Below are 25949 nucleotides of genomic sequence, written 5' to 3'. Positions count from 1 at the left end.
GTGGCCCAGCCACGATCAATGCTTACTTTAAGTCAAACAAGAACCAAGTGTTCACAAAACATCAATTCGACCATAGCTCGGCCAGACAAAACGAAATAACTTATCATTACAAATAAAACACACATAAATAAAAACAACTCAAGAAGGAGGGACATTCTCGTCATGGTCCTCCACAGTGCCATCCACCACCAACTTCCCATCAATGACGACCTTTGTCACGTCCATCCGAGTACAATCAAATTCAGGTGCCAGAGCAGTAATCTGACTAATAGCTCGGTCGAAACTGGAGGCAAACATTTCCATTCCCAATTCCTCGAGTTCATGAACTCGGGAAGTCAGCTGCCCCTTAGCCAAATCACTATCCTTAATCTCGGACTGAAGAAGTCGGATTTGGTCTCTGAGACGAGAAACCTCCTCTTCGGACGACTTCACCTTCTCCGATATCTCGGCATTTTCCAACGAAACCTTTTCCATAGCAATATCCTTTTCTTTTAGCGACTTCTCCAGATCAGTAACCCTCCCCACAACAACTTGCTGTTCAGCACCAACTAACTCAGTAGTACGACCAACACACATAAGGCGTGAGGCAATAATCTGCAAACCACAAAGGTTATCAACCGAGAGAAAATAAAAACAAACGACGATTATAACACAGAAACCGACCTGAATGAATTTTCCCAAGACCTCCATACCAATACGGCGAGTCATGAGCATATCTCCAGGATATTGGGAAACTCTGTCCGATAACTCAGCAATAGGAAATTGGTCGCTCCACAAAGAGTAAGGGTTCGTCCCAAGTATGAACCCATGAAGGCGCTTCTGACGATTAAACACAGACCTACCACCACCAACCACATCCCTCTCATCCTCAGAAATAACTTCGAGGGACTGATTAGTTTCCACCCTTTTCCTCTTGAATGATGAGGTAGGCTGAGCAACGGACTGAGCAGCTTCTCCACCAGCCTCCTTCACGGCCCCAGAAACACTAGCGTCCTTATCCTTTTTCTTCTTCAAAAAGGATTGAAATTGGGAAGGATCGAGTAAAGGAGCTCGCCCACCTGTACAGAGAAAAGTAGTCAGATAAATAAAGTAAATAAACAACAGAAAAGACACCAACTATCATTACCTATATAGGACCTCAGACCCTCATTGTCACCAGCATCATGCAATTGTAAGAGTTCAGGAATAGACAAACACACCCCATCAGCAAAACACTCTATCAAAAACTCTAACACACATTCCTCCTCCACATTACGCTCAGTAGCCTCAAGAATCTGACAAGGCTCTGAACACCAATACAACGGAAACCTCTCTATAAGCTCGTCATCAAGGTAAAAAGGGTAATCAGCCTCCTTCGACCGGACTTTCACAAACAAAGATTTAAAATTTTTAAAGGAAGACTTATAAAGTAAAAACAAAGAGCAACCAGGGTAACTACTCAAGCATACCCACTGCCCCCTCCTAACCCCCTTGGACTGAAACAGTGAGAAAAATAAAGGAAGGGAACAAGGGAACGACAAAAATTCCATCAGACACTCGAAAGCACAAAGAAACGCCCAAGAATTTGGATGAAGTTGAGACGGTGCACAATTCAATTGGTCAATACGTCACACTCAAATGAAGAAAAGGGAAATTTAACACCTAACTCCAACAGACAAGGCGTGTACATGTAAAAATACTCCCAACCCCCTCTTCTCTCAAAAACCTATCATCACTCGAACAATAAAGAAACTCAACACCTATACCAGAACCCTCCCTTACGAAAACCAAACCCTCGAGCTCACGCAGCGATGAAGAATCAACATACGAAGACGATTGAGTCTTCACATCGTCATGAACCCAATGGTACAGGTTATTTTTCTTATCCTCAACAGCCGTTTTCTTATCTTTCTCTCTCGCCATAACAAAAACAAAAATAAGCACTAAAGTGAAGAAGGAACTAACCTCTGGAAGTCATACTCGAAGATATGAATGACAGAAGATGAAGAAACAAAGCACCAGTTCCAAAACTACAAACCAAATACTATTACCAGGCCCACTAACTTAGTGGGAAAATCAAAACATAACAGCTACCAATCTTGAAAAACCAAACGCAAGGAAGGCGCATTAATTGCAGCGCGCCAAGCGAGGTAGAAAACTCCTTGACTCCCCATTGACCCCTAAAAGCACGAGCCCAACAAACAAAGCCCAACTTAAGCAAAAATCAACAAGAAACACCAAAGGCATAAAGCTTGCCTGCCCCCTAAACAGAGACAGACAAGCTTGGGGGCTATGATGTGTACCCCATAAACTCAGAGATAAGATCAGAATTAAAGACCGACCATAAAGATAGAAGACGAACGAACATATCTGGGATAACCACTTGACCAAAAACTAAGCATAAGTCAAACACTATCCACTAGCCGTTACCAACAGCAACAGAAACTCACTAACCGAACCACGATTATCGGAACAAGCAAAGCACTTCGTTCACCTATAAAACCGAACCCAATAGCCCAGGAGAAACAGTTCACAGAACTCACTCTAAGTTATTTCTCTTACTTTCTTATAACTCACATTCTTACTTGAGCGTCAGAGTGCTTTTTGCAGGTGCTCCCGCCGCCGTGTTTCATCGTGCCGAGGTCACCCTTGAAGGCTACCTTACAGACGATGTATAACTCTCCCAAGAGCCGAGCAGCCTCGATTAGAAGTTACAGACCTCGGTCGAATCAGAACGGAACACTAGTTAAGAATAAGAAAGACAAACTTAGATTAAATCTAGATCAGACAAGATTCAAAAAAACCTCTTCAGCGAACCACCAAACCTTGGACTGCCTGGGACCCATCTTCGGTTACCTTGTTAGCCTGAATTGTATTGATCACATTCGAAATATTATCCCTCCATGTCATTAGCTTTGTTCTCAGTGCTTGCCATTGGTGCTGACCAAACATACCATATGTGTGATGACTAACAACTACAACTTGATTCATTTGGTCCATCTTACAGTCAATCAACTTTGCAGTTATTGCCTTAACCACCCAGAGTTCTACCTCATCATCATTGATATTCAGTATTTCTCTTATAAGTTCGTACCGAATTCGACAAGATCCATTAGAGCTAAGATCCACCAATGACATCAACCTCATCTTGGCATGCACAAGACCATAGTTTTTCTCCAAGTCAGAATTTGTAGTATGATATTCTAAGTAAGCACCCAGCCTCTGAGTAAGAAAAATCTTGAGAAGTTGGTATAACACAGCATATTTGGCATCTTTCTCCAATTGCAAAACAGCAGGCATGTCTAATAAATCACACTGGAATATATAAGATAATTTCACAAAATCAATGATTGCATGCACAGCCTCCTCCTTTGCTTCACTCAATACATGTGCATCTTCTCCATTAAAAGAACTTAAAAGAGTTTTTTGCCTATGCTTTTGTTTTCTTTCAAAATGTTAAGAGATAGCAAGGAAGAACTCTCTCTATTCTGATATCCCACTTTTCCGGTCTTTCAAAAAATTGTCAATATTTTTCAATGAAGGGATAATGTATTTAGTGACTTTCCCTTCAGCTGCTAAATTCAACGCTTTCATGTAGATATAAAAGCGGTAATATGGAGTCTCCACAAGATTGTACAGATTGATCAAAATCTTCAAGCACACCGCAGGCTTTTCACGTGGTTGTTGAATTAATTTTGCTGATATAACTTTGATGATATCCATTACTACATCTGGATTCTCAGTAATAAGATTGCAGATAATCGTGAAGATGGACTCCACATCTTTTTCAGTAATCTTCGAGAAGATTAACTCCAGCAGACGTAATCATCAATGATGCTAGCTCCAACTACTTCCCCATTAGCAATGAACTCCTCAGCCTCCATGCATAGTCTACTAACCTGTGGCTCAACAACCTCGGGACCCGCGTCGGCCCAGGCAAGCTAGGAGGTAGGGATGAGAGTGGCCATTGTAACTGCGAAGCTGTCTCTGCAACTGCGAGATTGGGAGACCCTAACGTGCTTCTTTGCTTGATTGTGCGGCAGAACAATAACATCTATTTATACTAATTACTAAACTAAATCAACCAGGATGATTTTGTTGGATGAAGATAACCATAACTTATTTAAAAAAAATATAAACATAACAAATTTTATTTTTAGAAAAAAAAAAGATAACAAATAAAAATAAAATAAAAAATTAAAATAAGTTAAAACAACTAGAATCTCTAAATGATTCTATTAGAAAAAGATAAGCATAACTGACTTAAAAAGAGATAAGCATGACAAATTTTGTTTCTAAAAGAAAAAGATAAGATAACAAATGAAAATAAAATAAGAATTTAATATGCCCCCACAAGCTGGTGGATGGAAGATGTCAATAATCCACAACTTGGATAAGTTCCAATGAAATGGTTGAGAAAAATGCGTGCGGCACGGTGATGCAAAAACATAGAAGGAGATGTTGTTTTTGACTAAAACCCTACGACAGGACAAATATTCTCCTCTCAGCATCACATTCAGGCCTCTTTTTTCAAACTCTTAGATGAATATCATTCAGCTCCATGAAGAAGCTACGGTGCTATACTATGGAAGATGACACTGCCTTCGAATTGTTTGAAAAACTCAATTGTGCAAGATCGAGTGAAATTCATTTATAATGATTCTATGCATATCTCCAAACTGCGGGTGATTTTGGGTACTCGAATTGTATTTATAATATGATATTTGTTTTATTGTATAATATGATGATTTGACCTTACATACGATATGAATAATAAAAATTATGCAATTAAAGAAAGAAGTCCAATTCTACTAAAAAAAATATTCAGTGATAACAATTCTAACAATAATTTGTAATGGATTAATTCTGGTTTTTTTCATTTTTTTAACATAAACAGTCTAATATGCAAGACTAAAAACCACACTCTAATACTGTGTTAGTCTAAAAATCTGTTTTGTTTTCGTAAAAATTAAAAAAATTGGTTAGAATGAACCAAATGAACCAATTTTATGAATAGTGTAAGATTAATCTGATTTTTTTTATGTAAAAGAACCGATTAGAATAAACTAAAATTAAAATGAGGACACATGTTATCTTCTGCCTCATAGTCTTTATGAAAAATCATTTTTGATGTCTTTATGAGAGTGACAACCTTTTATACAAAATAGTAACACAAATTTTCTCTAACTAAAAAAAAATCAACAAATAAATTTAGTATACAAAATATATATAAAATACAGTTCTAAAAATTGATTAGCTACACAGTGGAATAGTGGTTCATATAAAGTATGGAACCTTAGCCTTTATATAGGCAATTAAGGCAATTAATATGCCTAAATTGACCACTACATATGCATGTGAACACACAAATTTTTAGTGTGAATGTAAACCAAGACACCAACTATATATATATATACACACACAAATTGCATTCACAACAAATTTTTAATTTGAATGTAACTAATCTACCAATTATACATGTATGCAAATACACAAGTTTAAACTTTTTGCATTCGCTACCAAAACCACCAAATATGTTCAAACACCTTCACTGTTCGATTAAATTTTAAACATACAATTTTGACAATAATTTGTTTTCAAATTATATTACTTGTTCTATAATTTAATCACCATGATTCCGTTCATGAATAATAATGGACCATTTTCCCGTCAAGATTATCGTATATAGTTTGCAAATTCTTTGTTTGACCATCATCACCGCGAAAAGACATGTCAACTCCAAAACCACTACAAAGAGACGTTAGTGTTAACTTAATTTTGTAGAATTAAGTTTAATTTGATTAAATTAAACTGATAATGTAAATGTGATTTGTTCTTAAATACTTTTTTATAAAATATAATTTGAAGAAAATAATGTTGTTTGGTAATTGTAATTAAAATTATATTTAGATGTAAAATGACAAAAAAAATCAAGTATATCATATCTATTTTCGATTTACTTTAAACAATATTAACATTATAGCGGGAAATTGTATTATTAAGGACTCTCTTTACAATAATAACCATGCAACTTGGAAGAATGGACATTATTAGAAAAATTTTAAGTGCTCTCAAAGAAATTCATATCTTTGGTGAACTTAATTATGTGTTTTTGGTTTCTTGTTAGCTATCTATTAATGAACATTAAAACTACATCGAATAAATATAATTATATTTGGATAATATATATTTGATTAACTCAAATGTATTTTTGGCGAAAATAATAACTTTTTTCTATACGTAAAATAACATCAAACTATTAAAGTATTGATGCATCAATACCTTCTGAATCAACAAGTTAAGAGGAGGAGAATCAGTTACTAATTTAGCCTCAAGTGATGTTCCTATTTTAGGAAAAGACACATAGAGTCCAACCAGGTAAAAGAAAAGCTAATAGATTCTTTTCTATTGTTTGGGATCACTTTAAGTGACAAAGTCAATAAGTCATCTTTAAATTATTTATTGCTTGTTGTTATTTTTCTTATCCCTGATATAAATTAGAATATATTCAGTTTATTTTGTTGGAAATGTATGGTGAAAGGTGAAAAGTCTTTAAGAATTTTTTGAAAATTGAAGGATATCATTGCTAAATTGTTTGAGCAATATAGCATATGGAATCCAGATCTTTTTTGATCCCTGCATGTGTGCAAAAGATAGATACTAATTTTTCTTCTGATACTACACCAAATCCTAGTTTAGACATGAGTGATAATGATAACATTATGATTGAAGACCCTATGAGCAAATAAATGGAAACAAACACAAAGGATAAAGTTAAGTGAGCGCAAGAAGAATGAGATGGATATGTATTTGAAAGATGAAGTGGCAGAAGATTTTAATGGATTTGATATATTGAGGTGGTGGAGAGAAAAAACTTTGAGGTATCATATTTTCTCTTGCATGACTAGAAATATATTAGTCATTTCTATTTCTACCCTGACATCTGAGTCAGGTTTTAGTATCGGAGGTCGTATTCTTGACCCTTATCGTAGTTCTTTAAGTTCCACCAATATAGAGCTTTAATTTGCATTTAAAATTTGTTGAAGTCTCTTAAGATTTTGGTTAAATTTGATGAAGAAGATGTTGTTGATTCAAGTATATAATGAATTGGTCTACTTATTTTTTATTATTCTTTATCTTCGATTTGAAACTATTGGCTTATTTTAATATATTTTGTTATTGTTGAATTGAATAGAATTTTTTTGAGTACTAATATTGAAGATCGTAAAATTCAAAGTCCATTACAACCTTATCTATCATCTTAGATATTCTCACTAAGTGTTTGTATTAGTGTACAATAATAACTTAGATTGCTTTTTTTAAATTATTCTAATATATTTCACTAATTTTTTAATTGGAATTTTTTTAATAAAAATAAATGGTTGCTGAAATTTAAAAGGCTTCACCTGATGGAAAAGAAAAATGTTGACTTGAGCTTGTTGAAATTTAAATTGATCACTTGAATAGTTGATGAATGGTTGCTGACTTAATGTTTTATAGTTGACATGTGTGTTGTTTATAGGATTTAGTGTTGTTGATTTAAGTTTCATATGATGGTTGCTGTTTTTTAAGGAGAAGGAATCAACTTATTTTAGTGTTGTTGTTTTATTTCAAGTATTTGTAGCTGTTTTATTTTAAGTGAGATATTTTAGTATTTGATGTCTTTACTGATTATTAAAAGTATTTATTAGAATGATTGGTATTATATTTATTTTTTGGCAAGTTCTACTGTGTAGATAGTATGTTGATATCTGCATGTGTAGATTTGTGGTGGCAGCTTGTAGTTACAACAAATGGCATAGGAGGAGACAGGATGTAAAGGTTGACAAAAAGTTGAATATAACCACGTGAGGAGTTTAATACTGTGGTTTAATAATGATATTTTATCATGATTAATTAAGTTAAGTTGATTGCGGGCCCAATTCTTGGACTTTCCTCCTTTTTGGACAAAAAGTGGGTTTTGTGTTTAAAACTGAAAAATGTAAAGAAAGAATATCATAAGTTAACATTATTGCTACTCAATACCCAATAAACCAAAAAATCACTACAACTATAATTACGCAAAAAAAAAGAAGAACATCACTGCAACTACTACAACTACTACGCTAAAGAAAAAACCTACCCGACCCAAAGAAAAAAATATTTGACCTGCCATTCAGTGAGCCAAACCCATTCCCAGGTCCTAGCCGTTGTATACCCCACGAACGATGGTTCTCATGAAACGATGATGTTTTGCTTTTAAAAGAAAAAGAAAGAAAGCACGCAGAGAACCCAGAAAGCCTCTCCTCAGCTCCCAAGTCCCAACCCTTTCTCCAATTCTCCCATATCCTTCTCTCCAAAGAAACGATAACCGTAGCCTCATCGCCGCAAGCCACCGAAGCCGCCCGTCGCAGTCAGGGGCACGCGTGAAACACAGAAGCCTTTCCTCCTAACCCTAGAGCCCCTTCTCCAGTTTTTTTTATCTCCTTCCTTCTCCCCAAACAAAAACGAAAACCCTAGCCTCACCGCCACAAGGAGTGAGCTGATGCAGCCGTCCATCCCAGTCAGGGGCTTGTCCAGTGACCACCTTGTCCACATGTCCAGGCTCTCCTTGGGCTGAGAATCAAGCCACTGCTTTTCTCTGTCCCTCACAGCAAACGGGAAGAGCATGAGCTTGTAGATCTCCGGATTCACTCCATTCGTCTTTACAGTGTCACAGATCTGCAGGAAGTTAGAGATGAATAAGTTTGGATCTTCCTATGGGAGTCCATGAAACTAGCAATTCTGCTGCACCAGAGTGATCAGTTGAGGCTTAAGCTCAAAATTATTTACACCAATAGCAAGTACTGAAATATTGTGCCCATAGAAGTCACGAGTGGGTGCAGTGTATGAGCCAAGCGTCCTCCTTTCTTGCTCATTAGCATTCAGATTTTCACCATTAGCGTCCATGATGAGCTCTTCAGCTTTCTTCTCAAAAGTCTCCTAGAGATTCTCTCTGGCTTTGTAAGCTCTAGCTTATTGTAAACTCGCCTCAAGGTCCTTTCAGGCTCAGAATCAAACTCGAGAAGGGGTTCTTTATCCCTGTTCCTGATCATAAACAAACAAGAGACAAAGAAAACTTGGTGGGTGAATTATGAACTCGCACAGCTTAACCAGCAAGTGCATCGGGTCATCCAAGTAATACCTCAGGTGGGTGAGGGTCGATCCCACGGGATTGCTGGATTGAGCAACAATGGCTATCCAGTTGGACTTAGTTAAGCGAATAAAAAAAGGGGTTTTGATGGCTGAAAGCGCATAAAACAATAAACAAGGAATTAAAGAAAGCACTAAGAGTTTGGTGTGAAAACAATATGGGAAAAACAGTTAAAGTTTCAGAGATGTTTATTTTTCCAGATTAAAAATTCTTACCAACTATTTTAATAATGCATGATTCATTCTATGGCAAACTATAAATAATTAAACCCTAATCCCTTAGTGATTTAGTTTTCTCTAACCTTTATTAACCGCCATTCTCGTGGTCACTTAATTCCGATTAGAGGGTTAAGTTCAAAAACTAGTTTATGACCACAAAAATCCTAATTACCCAAAGCTAACAAGATTATATGTCACATATCCCAATTAGTTCATGTAATTAGCAGATTAGGAGAAATTTGTTTTCAAGCTGTAGTTCAGGCGAGATAACTCTCCCGAGAATCATAAGAACACAAGTAAAATAAGGGTCATATTCTCGTTCCACTCAAATTCATAAGATTAAGAACAAAAACAATCCTTAGAATGGAATCAATACATTAATTAAAATAGAAGAATAATAGTTCTAATCTATAGAAATAAACAGAGCTCCTAACCTTAACCAAGAGGTTTAGTTTCTCATGACTTACAGAGAAAACAGGGTTTTGAAAGTGCGAAAGGAAGGAGATCCGAATCACAAGTGATCTTTTCCCTTTTATACTAACCTAATTTGAAATGGAAATAAAAATAAAATAATAAATCCTATGACTAAAAGATATTTTTTGTAAAACTAATAAATGCTAAATCCACTTGAGAAGCTCCAAAGAGGGGAAATGCTGCCTACTGCTGGCGTTAAACGCCCTAAGGGGAGTGATGGCGTGCTGGCTTGAGGTCCCTTGCTGGCGCTAAACGCCAGTTGGGCATTTAATGCCCAGGGAGGTGCTGTCTGCTTTTTCCTTTTTAGCTCCAAACTCCGTCAAATTGCTTTGAATTTCACCTGAAATCATAAAAACACCAAAACAATCCAAAGTAGCATCCAAAGGAGATTTTTACACTAAAATCAAGTAAAACTAAATAAAAACTAAATAAAAATAACTGGAAGATGATAAGAAAAAGGGTATAAGATACACACGCATCAGTACAATTTGACTGAAGAAGGCATATTGGCAAAGATGTTTTGGACAGATGGTCCTAGCAGGGTTGATTTTCAACACCTTGGGGACATGATTGCATTCGATTCGACATATAGGTTGTGTGCATGGCATCTGTAGAAGAATGTGGCCTCGAACACATGGTGTACACAGTTGAGGAATATGGATATCCCGGTCAGAATGTGGTGGCATTGTACGATCCAAACAAAGGGAGGTTGGACTGTCGATGTGGATTTCGGGAGAAAGAAGGTTTTCCATGCAGGCATATGTTTTTTTGTCATGAAGCACGAGCATGTAAAAAAAATTACCGAGCGGTTGATATTGAGATGATGGAGGAAGGATGTGAAGACAGTCAACGAATATAATGAGAAGACAGAAGACGCTAATGAACGGGGTTTCTTGTTGAGACATGGTGCCCTGCATGCTGCTTCATAGTGGATGTTGTTGTTGGATCTAAGAACGACGAACTCTACAAGAAATGCATGAGCGGAATCAGGCAAATACGATTTGATCTTCAAGTATGCAACGGTAATAATACGATGGATAGGAGTCCGAAGGCGGCCTGTGATGTACGAGATCCAGCTGTTGTGCACACAAAAGAGGCACCCAGCACACGGGAGCACAAAGGTAAAAAAAGGAGGTGCACGAAATGCAGAAAAACTGGGCACACAAAGAGGAGGTGCACTGAGCCACAGAGGAATTTCACATCGACGAAAGATTCACGGTGTCCCACCATGGAAACCACAGTCAGAAAACTCGAGGTAAACATTTGTTTTAAATAATTTTATTCACGAGTTAAATAATTTTATCTAATTGCATCAGTACTGAATATCAATTTTGTTGTGACGTAGGCTGTTTTGCCGAATGTTTATTTGCACGTTGATCAAGGCAAGGGGTTAGATGAGGGAGACAATTGGTGCAGGGAGGAGGATGATAGAACAAACGACAGATGGGACCATATAATAGGTGCAGCGCAAAGCCAAACCAGGAACATGGGTAGACTGGGTAATGCCATCGCCTAGGATACAAAGGTAATCAACTTGTGGTTTAGTAATCTCATTTTGCTTTGTAAGTCGCATTCTGATTTTTAAATTTGAATATAACACACCGCTTGATAGTTAAGGGTCATGTAGATTGTGTTTGGAAAGTTGTGAATACTTTTCTATGTCATTTTTGGTATTAACTTGTTATTGTCCTGGAACATGCAAAGCGATTCAATGTAGTTATGATTTGTTACTGTTGTTCTTCACTGTAGGTGTTAGAGATATTGCGATTGTTGCAAGATTGCTGCTTAAAGTATTGACCACATGGTTCTTTGTTGAAGACATTTTTTTTTATTTTACTGATCTTATTAAGGTTCCAAATCATGGTCATTTGTGTTCCATTAAGCTGGTCGAGCCTAGAATCGTGCAGCTGCATCCACCGAACCATGAAAAATATATTTTCTCGGACTTGAAGCACTTAACTATGTTCATTTATATTCCGTTATACTAGATTGGAGTCAAGTCATCAAACTTTATTGAGGAGTTGTTTTTAATTTATGCTGTTGTAGTTGATTAGGTTCAATTTTAGTTAACTTCTGATTCGTTAAGGAGGTTCATAATGGAATGTTGGACCTGCATTTACTGGACGATGCTAAATTACATTAGATAATTTTGTATAGTCAACTTTGGGCATTACTCAATGCTAAATTATGTTAGACATTTTTTGTTATGGTTTAATAGACAAATATAAAAAAAATTACAAACAATCCGACTGCTTCAATAAGGAAATTGAAAAAAATATATTATATAATAAATTCTATCTAAATAAATAATATAAAGAGCCATACATTTGAATGTGATAATAGTTTTCAAGTTGAGGTCAGATTCAAGGACAGCAGCAGTCCTTTTTTTTTATAATAACAATGCATTTTATAATTTTATTTCCATTTACTTGTTACCACTTTAGATTGCATTAACACGATAACAAAATATCGGACGAATGGAGATCTCTTGGGGCTTATAATTTTGTCGTTCTATGTTATTTTTATATGCTGAATAAGTCAAAGAATTCTATGTTTTGAGAAAATGATTATTTGACATTCATAACAAAAAATTATTAATCTTGATAGATTTCAGTAGTTTTAGTGCAATAGGTTTCAGTGCTATTAGATAAAGCATCTAACTTAAAATCCAATACCATTTACGATCCCGCTTACATGTTCAGCGAGTGACTCGGACATGACGAACCAATATAATTACTAATGGGAGTAGCCCAAATAACATCTATTATAATGCATGCAACATAATAGTCACAAAAGGTTGCATGCAATGGGAAAAGGAGCGTTTGCAACTTCATTAACACATTAGAACATGAAACATCGTCCTGACCAGAGTGAAGGGCTCAAAAAAATAACCATCCCCTACTATGTAATTAGATGGTCATGCTTTGGCTGCTACTGCTGCCGACTGTTGCATCCTCTTGCCCGCCATTCTTGGAGTCACAACCATCAATCTCCAAGTAGCTCTTAACAAAGTTATTCCAGAAATATCCTGCCAACTGACAGACCTCCTCCCACTTTGGGTTTGACTTTGACATAAAAGATCCATAGCCAATCTCATCCGAGTTTCATCGTCAACCCTCTAGGAACAATAAAATTAGAAAATGAGTTACTTCCATAGGGTGCATGGGTTTACGAGAGAGGGAGGTCTCCACCGTCCATGAAGTCTGGTGCACCCACAAGGTAAAAGAGAGGGACTTCCCATCACCATGGGCACGAACGGTGTATCGACTGGAATCATTTCCAGATATGAACTCGAGCCATCGCTATAACCATGTAGTCACATGAACCCAGGAAATAAAAAAACATTAGCACAGAATAACAAAAATGTAAATGTAAATATGCTCACAATAAAACAGTTTCAGTGCTACACCATTAGTGAGTGGTTGAACCATCGTGATAGTTATCAGTGGCTAAGAGAAGAGGGGGTTGAATCTTAGCCCCTTTTTTGCTGAGTAACTCTTGCTGCCCTTTTAAAATACTTTAGGAGATATTTCTGCTTTTTGTCTCGTCACTAGTCAAGAGACTTTTTTTGTCTCGTAACCAATGAGGATATATTTTTCAATTTTGTCTCCTACGAACAGAATCAGAAATTGAGTAGAATAGAAAGAGAGAATCACACCCAGAAGTATCCTGGTTCAGCTACTAAGTGCAGTGCAGCCTACATCCAGTCTCCATCACAACAATGATGGAATTTCACTATAATCAATCAGATTATAGACACGAATTCTCCTTAGGAACTACCCTTCCTATCCGAGACAAGTCTAGAATCTATCCCCAATCCTGAACTTGACTTGGTCACCTACCAAGCTTTCAACTGCTAAGTGCTAACCCAACTTGCAAGGGAATTCCCACAGAATCATGAAACACAACACAGATGTACAAAGGACCTCTAAGGACATCTATGGCTTTTTCTTTTAATTTTGTATACTCTGCCTTTTTCTGCTCTATGGCTTTTTCATACAAACCTCAATGTTTGCCTTTTTCCATGAGACTTAAGACAGACAAAACTAAATAGAAAAATACAATATGAAAACATTAAAGGAGAAGAACTTTTGTTAGCTTGGATAGCTATGAGAACTCTGTGCTTTCACTTTCTCTCCTTGTCTCAAGCCTTGCCTATTCACCCTTATTATAGAAGGGGAAGCCTCCAAGGTTGAAACGGATGAACCGAGCTAATCTTCTTCTTCAATACAAAATCGGTTCAGCCAGAGAGAGAAGAGAGAGAACCGAATGCAAAATCCAACATGCAATTACCTCTTTCTCTTCCCTTCCCACCAAGCTTCATCAATCCGGGCCTTTCATCTTGACTTGCTCCCCAAGAAGGATTCCTGACCCTTGATGAGTCATTGATGCTTGACAACTCTATCTGCTCTATCTTCTGCCTCTTCCTCCATGTAGCTACAGTAGCTACCTTCTGTGATGGTTGATCAAAAGTAGAGACGAGCCATGCCCAAGGGATCTTCTTCTCTGACCGAGTTAGATCTCTTCCATTTTTTGGGTATGGAGAACTTGAGACTTCTTCACCACATCTTACTATTAGTGGCAAAGATCTCAGCCACACCCTGCTGTAGATCTTCTTTCTGCTAAGGACATCATCACCTTAGCCCTTTCCTTGCTTTTAGTTTCTCTGAGATTTTTACTGATAACTTGCTTCATCCCTCTTTTCTTGCTAGACATGACCGAAAGAGAGAGGAGAGAGAACAGAGAAAAGCTTGCAATGGAATTAAGGAAGAAAATAAAAATGAGTTATGTTTACATTACCCATGCCTAGTAGCGTGTAAAGCAATAATAGCAATCACATCAATGTGAGCTTTCTCTCTCATGTTACCAAGGCATGTATTAAATCCAAGTTAATCAAAATTTGAATTCCATAACCCAAGTGAATGGATAACCGAACCCAATCAAGCATTACCCCTTTCCTTCTTTTTTTTTTCAATTCGGACCAAGCTAGTTGGTCTTTCACCAAAGGATTTAATTTGGGCTTACATAATAATTCCTGGCCCAATTCACATGATAATAATTTCAGCCACATATATTTTTAAATATTTTTGTACAAGGCTGATTATTTTTGCCAACTATTTTGGGCTTTCATTTTTCTTTATTCCCAATGACAAATTCTGCAAGCAACAAAATTATTAATTAACAAATGTGAATTAAAATTCAAATTAATAATTTTGTGATTAATTATTTTAATAATTTTTTATCATCATTAAATTAATTTGGAGTTTTCCAAACTCATCAATCTCCCCCTTAATGACAAACATTATTAAAAAATTGAATTGAAAAGAGTAAGGATTAAGAGTACTCCCTTTGAAGATTTGGAATCCTCCCCCTTTCCAATTGTTACATAGCTCCCCCTTAATATGTGCCATTTTATTAAAGGAAGCATTACATGTAACTTTCTTAAATCAAGCTTAAAGCCACAATATATTCAACATATGGAATATTAGAAATATTGAACAGCTTGATTTTTGAGCAGAAGTAACATGATAATCATAACCTGATTTGTTATCATCTAATGATTTTCTGCTCATTATAACAACAAAAATAAAGCATGCTTGAGTACCTTTAGAGTACATTTCAACATATAATCAAGACTCAACATACTTCAAATTAACAAAATAATTCCTGTTAAAAGCAAATTAGTCAATGAAACCACAACAAAAGGAACCATAGAATTCACCTTGTCAAATTAAGTTAAGAAATATGAAATATAATGTTGGCTAAGTTGTATACCCAGATCAAGTAGCTATAAAATCAGTAACATTTATGTAATTTATTTTCATAAAAAGATAGGGATGAAGCAGCACATTTTATAACCAGTTATTTCTTTTAGGCAAACACTTTGGTTTAGTGTTACACCATTAACAAGATTTCCCAAGTTAATGTAACACCTTTAATTAGTCTAAGCTTTATCTCGCGTCGTAAAGCAAAGGATAATCAAAGGTTATGACAGTTCTAAGCTCACACATATAATATATAGAAGAAATAATATAATCTAGAAGCCCGATGAAGGATATAGCTCAAAACAGGATTTAAAAAGCGCATAACGTACTAACGAAGCTTATGACTTAAAGTACAATATATAGATATAATATAACAAAAGATAATAGTATAATATCATAAGAATCTAGCCACAGCTCGCGGAGTTTAAGCCGGCTAGCCATATATACATACATACAGAAACCAGACAGTAAAATCAGCTTATACAAGTTTTTCTCTCTCAAATACAAGCCTCTAGGTAAAACAAAATACAAAAGTGAGAGATATGTAAACAAAATAAGTCAAAAAGACTCCAAGAGTAACAGGATCCTCCGCTTCTGTCACCATCCAAGCAACTCACCGAGGTGGGTCGCGACCTGCATCTGAAAAATATAACAGAAATATGGTATGAGAACCGGAGGTTCTCAGTATGGTAACAATGCCCAGTGATGTAGGATATAAGACCCCGGGACGCCAAAGGCAATCCTAGACTTCATATCCATCACAAGATTCATCTTAGGCATACTAAACAATAAAGCATAATCATATAAATCTTAACATAAATAAACAGGGTACTCTATCTTAAGGGATTTCTATTCTAACTAAACACCGCTGTCCCACAGCATTCACCAATCTATCATCCATACGATCCCATCGCCACCGCCTTTCCAACATCCTCATTCCCCGTAGAAATCACAATTAATTGCAATGCAAGTAAATCACAAGTAGGAGCATATAAGGCAAGTAACTCAAGTAAGCAAATAAGCATGTTATTCAATTAGGCATACAATTACAAGTCGGTAAAGCAAACAAACAGATAGAAAATGCACATAATGAATGCCTGTCCTATTGGCTGTGATATCACTTGTCGGTCTATGAATGCCAACTCGACACATCCTTTCGGATGTCGCCTTTCTGCCACGTTCGAGGATATAGCGCCTGGCACACTTTTGTTCTGAGGATATAGTGCCTGGCACACTATCGTTCTGAAGATATAGTGCCTAGCACACTTGCATGCTCATTCCGAGGATATAGTGCCTGGTGCACTCTTGCGGCAAAAAAGAAAAACAACAACAACATATATTTCATCATAAATCATTCCAGGGATATAGTGCCTGGCACACTATCCACATTCAACAAGCCCATCGACCTCAATCATCACCCATCATCACCATTTCTCATCTCAAATCACTTTCAGCCATCAGTTCTCAACATTCCAAGGATATAGTACCTGGCACACTTTCATTCAACATCCAACAAACTCGTAATAACCATCATCAGTTCCTCGATTCATATATCTTTCTCCCTCCTCATTCCAGCAGACCCAACCTCAGTACACCAGAAACCTAAGCCTCTGTTCTCTAATTCTTCATAATAACACCAACTAAAACTATTAGGTTAACTCCCATGTTCTCATACTCAAAATTATGTCCAAAAGCCTTAAAATGGTGTCATAGAAGCTTACAATCTTGTTGGGAAGGTGAAATAGTTGAAAACAAAACTTAAATTTGAGAAATAGGACGTGTGCGTACGCACAGGGGTGTGCGTGCGCACGCCCGAAAAATTTTTAAAAGTGTGTGTACGCATAGAGGTGTGCGTACGCACAGGTACCAAATCCTGCGCTGCAAGGTCTGTTCGCTCGCACAAGGTCTGCTAGCGCCTTCAACAGTCTGCCCTTCCCAACTTGTGCGTGCGCACAGGTTGTAAATCCTCATTGGTATGTGTGCGCACAAGCTGTGCTAGCGCTCTGAACAGTTTGCCTTCCTCCACGTGTGCGTACGCACAGGTCTGTGCGTGCGCACAGATTTAAAATTTCACAGAGGTGTGCGTGCGCACATACCAGAAATCTCAAAATTCTGTAACTTTGTAGAATTTTAGATTTTTACACCCATCTTTGAATGATCATAACTTCCTCTTCAAAATTCCAAATTTTACAAACTTTATATTGATTTGAGGAGTTTTCAATAAGCTTTAATTTCAAACCAATTTCAACCAATTTTGAAAACTGAGGCATAAGTTATGATCAGACAAAGTTCACCAAAAACCAACTTTCAACAAAAGTTCACAATTTACCAATTTTTCCATTTTCATAACTCAAACCAACCAAAACCAAATAAAACCATTCTAAACTCCACTTTTCATCAAAACCTACCCCTTCATAACATATTACACTATTCTCAACCATCAAACCTCAATTATATGATACCAAAGTCAATCCTCCACCAACACATTCACCAATAATCATTTTACCACTATCAATTCTCATCATCAACCTCATTCATGCTTTATATCAATATCCAACAATATACAATTATTTAAAGTCATCAAGCATCATTCCTCAACATCATTTTTTCTCAACATAACAATATCATTTCAACATACATTATCAATCAACCATCTAAATCCAAACCTATCCTATGGGTCACTAGCCTAAGTGTCCATGAATATTATATACTACATAGAGAAAACCGAAATCATACCTTGACCGATTTCTAATATGCCCTTAACCCAAAATTGAGCACAATCTATGCTTTCGACCACAAGCAAGCCTCCAAATCCACTCCAACAAGCACCAACAAGCTCCAAACTCACAATAATCAAGCTATATATATAAATCATCAAAATCAACCTAGGGCTCAATATAAACATAATCTCACAAGGGGTTCAAAAGCTCTTACCTTACCCAATAGTTTTGGAAGCCAAAACCACAAACAATCAAGTGTTAGAGTGTACCTAAACACCCAAAATAAAAAAATTTCACTCAAAACCAAACCAAAAACTCGAAATTCACAAGGGCACGAAAATTGGGCAGGGAATCTCAAGAAACTTACCACAAAGCTTAGCTAGAAGTGACGGGCTCGGCGAGAGCTAGATATCGCGGATTGAAGTTGTAGGTGAATAGTGCTCTTCTCTCTTCTCCCTCCTCTCTTTCTCAGCTGGTGTGTGAGTTATGAGAGTGGTGTGTTGAATGGGTTCATTAAATGAACCCTTATATATGTTGGACTTGGGCCCGGTCCAACCCGTTAGCGATTTTAGCCCGTTTGGCCCAACTTTGGGCAAAACCTTTAAAATTTACGCCCAATTTTCCATTTCTAATATTTTTCTAAGGTTTTTGACTGTTTCCACTTTTTCTTGCACAGTACCGGGCAGACTTGAACCGGTTCAACCGGTTCAACTGCCCGTTCACAGTTTTTTACGATTTTTCGCAGAAAATACATTTTCTGACTCAGAAAGACCTACTGAGTCCAAAAATCATATTTAAATCCCTAAATTCTCATTCTAACTTTCCAGAACCTAGTTTGGACATTTAAATTATTCTATTTAGTTAAACAATTTTTCATAAAAACTCCGGTTCTTATAGTTAACATCATCAAAATCGTTATTAAGTAAAAATTAAGAGATTGGCTTGATTTCCATTCATTACATTATAATGGCAAGTAGTTGTACACTTGTGCTGTCCAGAAGAAACTTAAATTGTCTTGATTAAACCTGTCCGAACCCCAAAATAAAATGGCATAACATTAAGGGCCACATTAAATTTCCTTCGTTAAAGAAATCCTGAACAAAATAGCAGCAACAATATCAGTTACAATCGGGTACTTGTCGGCCACCCATGTAGTCAAGCCCAAAGGAAACATTAACAAATACAGCCACAAATACTAGTTCTAAATTACACATTAGCATAGATATCTGATGGGCAGAAAATTGCCGATTAAGAATTTATAATAAGAACAGCGTTGCAAGTACAGTTCTTAACCGACAAAAACTCCGCTTATCAATTTAGAAAGAATTGTCACAATTTGAGAATAAATTACTGGGAGTAGAATTCCCATGTCGTCTCCCAACGAGTTGACAAAAGAGTACTATTTTATTGGTCAGGAATTTTTCTGAGAAATTTTAGAGTTGGAGAATAGAAAAATAAATGATTATAAATTAAAGCAATGAAAATTAACAAGAGGTTTTGTGTAATTGAAATAAAGAAGCCTTGACCAGGAGAAGATTAATCAGAAGTTCTATCCTTGTTGAATTCTCCCAAGTGTAATAGTAAGAGGTTGTTATTTTTACTTAGTTAACCTTTACCGAATAAAGGAAAATCAAGTAATTGAGCAAACTCTAATTCACAAGTCTTAATCCTCTCCTATGGAATGATTAGCATTAGTAACTAGAGAGTTAGCCAACAACTTCCAATTGTAAATTAACACTTGAGTATTTCAACTCAAGGGTCTCCTATTAATCAACTCCAAGATCAAGTCAAGAGCCTACTCCATTGACGTGGATCCCAATGTCGCAGACATGTAAAGGGAAAAGAGAAGAGACAAGGTAACTAAAATTAAATTAATAAAAGCTAATTTTGGAGTAATAAATTAAGGAAAGATGATACTCAAGCCAATAGTGAAATTAAATGTAAAAATAATTCTTGCATTAATAAATTCAAAGATCAAAGATATCCATGTGTAAATCTGAACAGGGTAAATGGGTGATAAAATAGTAAGGAATTAAGGAAACAAACTAGAATGATAGAAACTTAAACGGAGGTAGTAACTCTTCTCAATATCTAAATCAAAAGCATAAAACTATAAAACTATGAATATGAAGAACCCTAGATGAAGTAGTATTTTCTCTCTAAGATTCAAAACTAAAAAACTCAAAACTCTGTAAATGTGAATGTGTTCAGTCTCTGCTTGTCCCCTGGCTCTAGTCAGTGTTTCTGGGTCGAAAACTGGGTCCAAACTCAGCCCAAAATTGCCCCCAGCGTCTTCTGCGATTTTTGCACGTGGCGCACGTCACGCGTACGCGTCAATGGTCATCTTCGCGTGTCACGCATACGCATCAGGTACGCGCACGTATCACTATGCAATTCGCTTGTCACGTGTACGCGTCATGTACGCGTACGCGTCACTGTGAAAATCTCCAAATCACGTGCACGCGTGAACCATGCGTGCGCGTCGATCCTCGCTGGTCATCTCCTTTATTTCTTGTGTTCCTTCTATTTTTGCAAGCTTCCTCTCCATCCTCTAAGCCATTCCTGCCCTATATAGCTTGAAAACACTTAACACACAGATCGCGACATCGAATGGTATAAAGGGGAATTAAAAATATACAATTTAAAGGCTTAGAAAGCAAGTTTTCAATCATAACATAAAATTAGGAAGGAAAATGTAAAACATGCAAATTGTATGAATAAGTGTGCAAAAGACTTGATAAAAAACCACTCAATTTAGCACAAGATAAACCATAAAATAGTGGTTTATCAATCTCCCCACACTTAAACATTAGCATGTCCTCATGCTAAGCTTAAGGAGACCAAAAGAATGAACGGGGGAAAGTAAGACTCATGAGATGCAACCTATGTATGTGAATGCAACTATATGCTAAGATGTTTCTATCTACTTGGTTAAAAGTAAACAAGTTCTTCAAGACAAATATAAATCAGATTTCACTAATTCAAATCACACAATAAATGGCAAGCAAACTTGTAAGAAGATGGCTTATGAAGGCAGGGAACATAGAATCAAGCATTGAACCCTCACTAGAAGTGTATATGCACTCTAATCTCTCAGGTGTCTAGGGTCAATCACTCTACTATTCTCTAGTCATATTTTCTAAAACTTTGTTCTTCATCTAACCAATCAACAAATATTTAGTGTACAAATGCAAACATCATGAGGTCTTTTCAAGGTTGTAATGGGGCTAAGGTAAGGGTGAGGATATATGTATGGCCAAGTGAGCTATAATATGAATCTTTGACTAACCTAAGTTCTCACCTAACATACACACACTCCATATATATGAAATTATTCCTAGCTACCCATAATCTTACTTTTGTATATTTCATGTACTCATATATCAAATTTTCTTTAATTTCACCACATATGCATTTATCTTTTATTAAACTTAATATTGGGGTAATTTTGTTCCCTATTTATTTATTTATTTATTTATATTGTAAATTTTTTTTGTAAAAATATGAAAGCAAACATAACATATCAATGCATATGGTTTTTCTGGTCTCACATGAGTATGCACCCAAATTCCCAATATTTTTGTCAATAAAACACAACACATTCTCATCAACCCAAGTTCCCATAATTCCCCACACTTAATTGATACACAATCTCTATCTTAAGCTAACCAAAGATTCAAATGGGATAATTAATTATTTTTTCGCTTAAGGCTAGTGATGTGGTAATATAAAGAACAAATGGGGATTAAAAGGCTCAAAGTGGCAAACAAGGGTAATTGAAATGGTAGGCTATTTGGGATAAGTGAGCTAATAACAATTAATGGCCTCAATCATATGTATGCATGCAAATACACTAAACAATGGACATATAGAATGGAACAAACCATAGATTACAATCATAGAGAAGAAAATACACAAGAATGAAAATCATGGTTAAATAATGTAACCATATAATTATGCTCAAAATCTCACAGGTTGTGTGTTCTTAGCCGTAATTTATGTTCCAAATTACAATCTTCAAACAAGTTTAACACAAATTTTCAATTTAAATTAGTGAAATACTATAAACTAGGGTCTTGAAAAGAAACTCATTATTTTAACCAAGCAAAACATACATGCAAACAATTATTATCATGCAATCTATCCTATCTAACAAAAGAAAACTAAAATGTTAGTGTTCAGAGAGAGATTACCTCCGGAAGTCAGGAACTGACCTCCCCACACTTAAGTCTTGGCACGGTCCTCCGTGCCATCAGTAAGGAGCAAGGTAGGGCTGGAAGCATCACCTCCGCTGTCTGGTTCGCCATGGCTCCCTGTGCTACTAGGTAAAAGGGAGTCCGGAGTGTCCTTCTGTTCCGGAGGTGGGTGAGTACCAATGATGAGTTCCTTCAGATAGTTGTATCGGCGCTTGTTACGGCACTCTATTTGCTCCATCCGCCGGTCTTGCCCATCGAACCACTCAAGGATCTGAAGGAACATCTGATGGGTGGATGGTGCTTGTGGTGTGGATGAAGGTGGAGTAGAAGAAGGAGGAGTATCCAAAGATGGGCCTGGAGGCCGGCTCGCAGAAGGAACTGGAGGTTTGATGTACTTCCCATTCGGGACATACTGATCGGCCTTTGAGATCATGGTCTTGGTATTCCCTGCCCGATAGGAAACACCTGCTGCAGAGACTAAATCTGAAACCAATACGGGGAAAGGTAGGTTACCCACTATCTGTATGTGTCCCATGGCTTGCCGGATGTGTCGGGGTAGGTTGAGAGGTTGCTCTATCAGGATGCACCAGATGAGAACAGCCATGTCCGCTGTGAAGGTGGACTCATGAGTGCTCGGAAAGATATAGTGGGACATAATTTGTGCCCACACGCGAGCCTCCAAGGTAAGTGATTGGGCGGAGATGCTCTTGGATTTTGACCGATGCTGCCCATAGATCCAGGTGCTGACAGGTTGGGCTATAACCCCAAGGACGCTGGTCCAGTCGAACTGATATATCTGGCGCTTAAGAGAGGCCTCTTGATATGCATCCAGCCCCTCTGGGCTAGGTGGAAGCTCCAGTACTCTCTGTATGGCACCCTCGGAGACAGGTACTTGCTTCTGACGAACATAGACAGACTACAGAGTAAGCGAGTGGAAGTTGGAGTAGAATTCAACTACCCAAGATAGGTTAGCCTCTCGCGGCTGCCTCCTCAAAAATCTCCAATGTCTCCTCTCAATACGGGGCTCCACAAAATCAACAAAATATGTTGGGGCAATGAGTAGATGCTCATTATTGTAGTTCCTCTCAGCTAGGATGGGAAACATCTGCTCGCAGTAATGGTTAGTGAACCGTGTGGAGTCCCATGCGGAAAAGGCTTTCTCTGCTTCATCAACTTTAATAATCCTCTTCACCCGCTTTGTTGGTGGCTTGACGCTGGTAGATGGTGGTGGTAGAACTCCAACACCAACATAAAAATGCATGGAAAAAAGAATGCAAAAGAAACCACAAATAACTAAGCTAATAAAAATTGAGAAGAAAGATAAATTATTAATATGCAATAATGAAAGAAGAATGAAAGAGTAGATGAGAGGAAGAAAAGAACCTGAGGTAGAAGATCAAAAAGGGAGGGAGAAAGTAGTAGATAGTAAGAAGGAATAAGGAAGAAAGAAGGAAGAAGAAGGAAGAAAGAATTAGGAATGAAAGAGAATTAGGATTTAGGAGGGGGGAAATTAAAACATGGGCGGCGTACTGGTGTAGTTATGCGGCGCATGCGACGCGTATGCGTGCGTCGCATAGAATGGATAGTGACACGTAAGCGTCTGGCACGCGTACGCGTGCCCTTGGTCGTGCAAATCGCGCGAGAGCAGCCCTGCGCATGCACAAATCTCGAGTTGAACTGCACTGGAGCCAAAAAGACATATGACGCGTGTGCGTCAGTTACGCGCATGCGTGGATAGCCACATAGTGAAACTGACGCGGACGCGTATGCGTGTGTAAATTTGTGCCTATAGCATAGTTCCAGCGCGAGGTCATCACAACTCTCTGTTCAAACACTCATTTACGCCGAATTCCAGGGTCACGCGTACGCGTCATGGATGCTTATGCGTGGGTGGTTAACAACGCAAGCGACGCGCACGCGTGAAGTACGTGTACACGTGGGCTGGTTTGCGCGCAGAGCATGGTTCCAGTGCCAATCCCGCATAACTCTCTGTTCAATTCCTATTCTTTTCGCATTCACAAGTGACGCGTGCGTGTCCTAGACGCTTGCGCGTCGAATGCTTTTTTTTAATGCAGAATGCAGGTGATTATACAGAAATTATGAATGAACACTAATAAAAACAAAATAAAATAAAACTAGGAATAAAAAAGGACAATCATACAACGGTGGGTTATCTCCCACCTAGCACTTTGCTTTTACATCCTTAAGTTGGACGGTCCATAAGCTCAATCTTCTTCTGTTGGTAGATCCTCCAAGAGGAAGACCTCTAGCTCTTTATTTTCCTTCATTTTCTCACCATGATACAGCTTCAAGTGGTGGCCATTGACTTTGGTGAATTTGGAGCTTGCAGGATGACTCAGGTGGAAGACTCCGTATGGCTCTGCCTTCTCTACTCTATAGGGGCCTTCCCACCTTGATCTCAGCTTGCCTGGCATGAGCCTCAACCTGGAGTTGTAAAGGAGAACCAGCTCCCCAGGTCTGAACTCTCTTCTCTTGATATGCTTGTCATGTACAGCCTTCACCTTCTCTTTGTATAGTCTGGAGTTGTCATATGCTTAGAGTCGAAGGTTCTCCCGTTTTGCTAGTTGCAGCTTCTTTTCAGCACCGGCTTTCTCAAATCCCATGTTGCATTTCCTTACAGCCCAGAAAGCCTTGTGTTCCACCTCTACTGGGAGGTGACAAGCCTTTCCGTATACTAGGCGGAAGGGACTCATTCCGATGGGTGTCTTGTATGCTGTCCAATAAGCTCAGAGCGCATCTACAAGTCTGGTGCTCCAGTCCTTCCTACGAGGCTTGACAATCTTCTCCAGTATGCGCTTTATCTCTCTGTTAGACACCTCGGCTTGCCCATTGGTCTGAGGGTGGTAAGTTGTTGCTACCTTGTGCACAATGCCATGTTTCTTCAATAGACCTGTCAATCTCCTGTTACAAAAATGAGTGCCTTGATCACTCACGATTGCTTGTGGTGATCCAAAGCGATAGATAATATGATTTCTAACAAAGAAGACAACGATGTTAGCATCATCAGTACGGGTAGGAATTGCTTCCACCCATTTAGAAACATAATCCACAGCTAACAATATGTATAAGAAACCACTAGAGTTTGGAAATGGACCCATGAAGTCAATGCCCCAAACATCAAAAATTTCACAGAACAATATAAGTTGTTGGGGCATCTCATCCCTCTTGGATATATTCCCAAACTTTGGCATGGGGAGCAAGATTTACAGAAGACAGTAGCATCCTTAAAAAGAGTGGGCCACCAGAATCTACAGTCTAAAATTTTTCTAGCTGTTCGTTGAGGACCAAAATGTCCACCACTCTCAGAGGAGTGGCAGGCCTCTAAAATTGACTGGAATTTTGATTGAGGCATACACCTTCTAATTATCTGGTCAGCACCATACCTCCATAAATATGGGTCATCC

The 25949-nt window shown here is 37.6% G+C and overlaps 1 protein-coding gene and 1 pseudogene across 1 annotated transcript in view; both read right to left on the bottom strand.

Annotated features, from left to right (window-relative positions):
• Positions 2770–3823, bottom strand: LOC107621879 (annotated as a pseudogene).
• Positions 12761–25949, bottom strand: part of LOC107620848 — a 28566-nt gene continuing 15377 nt past the window's right edge. Inside the window, exons 2-3 of the mRNA XM_016322953.1 lie at positions 13056–13145; positions 12761–12961 (exon numbers count right to left, since the gene is read on the bottom strand). Of these exons, the coding sequence (XP_016178439.1) occupies positions 12761–12961; positions 13056–13145 (291 nt within the window). The remainder of the gene's footprint in view (positions 12962–13055; positions 13146–25949) is intronic.

The sequence above is a fragment of the Arachis ipaensis genome, chromosome B10, assembly GCF_000816755.2.
Source record: "Arachis ipaensis cultivar K30076 chromosome B10, Araip1.1, whole genome shotgun sequence".
In the NCBI taxonomy this organism is placed as follows: domain Eukaryota; kingdom Viridiplantae; phylum Streptophyta; class Magnoliopsida; order Fabales; family Fabaceae; genus Arachis; species Arachis ipaensis.
Note: the sequence above shows the minus strand (reverse complement) of the source record. Positions and strands in the feature narration are given on the sequence as shown.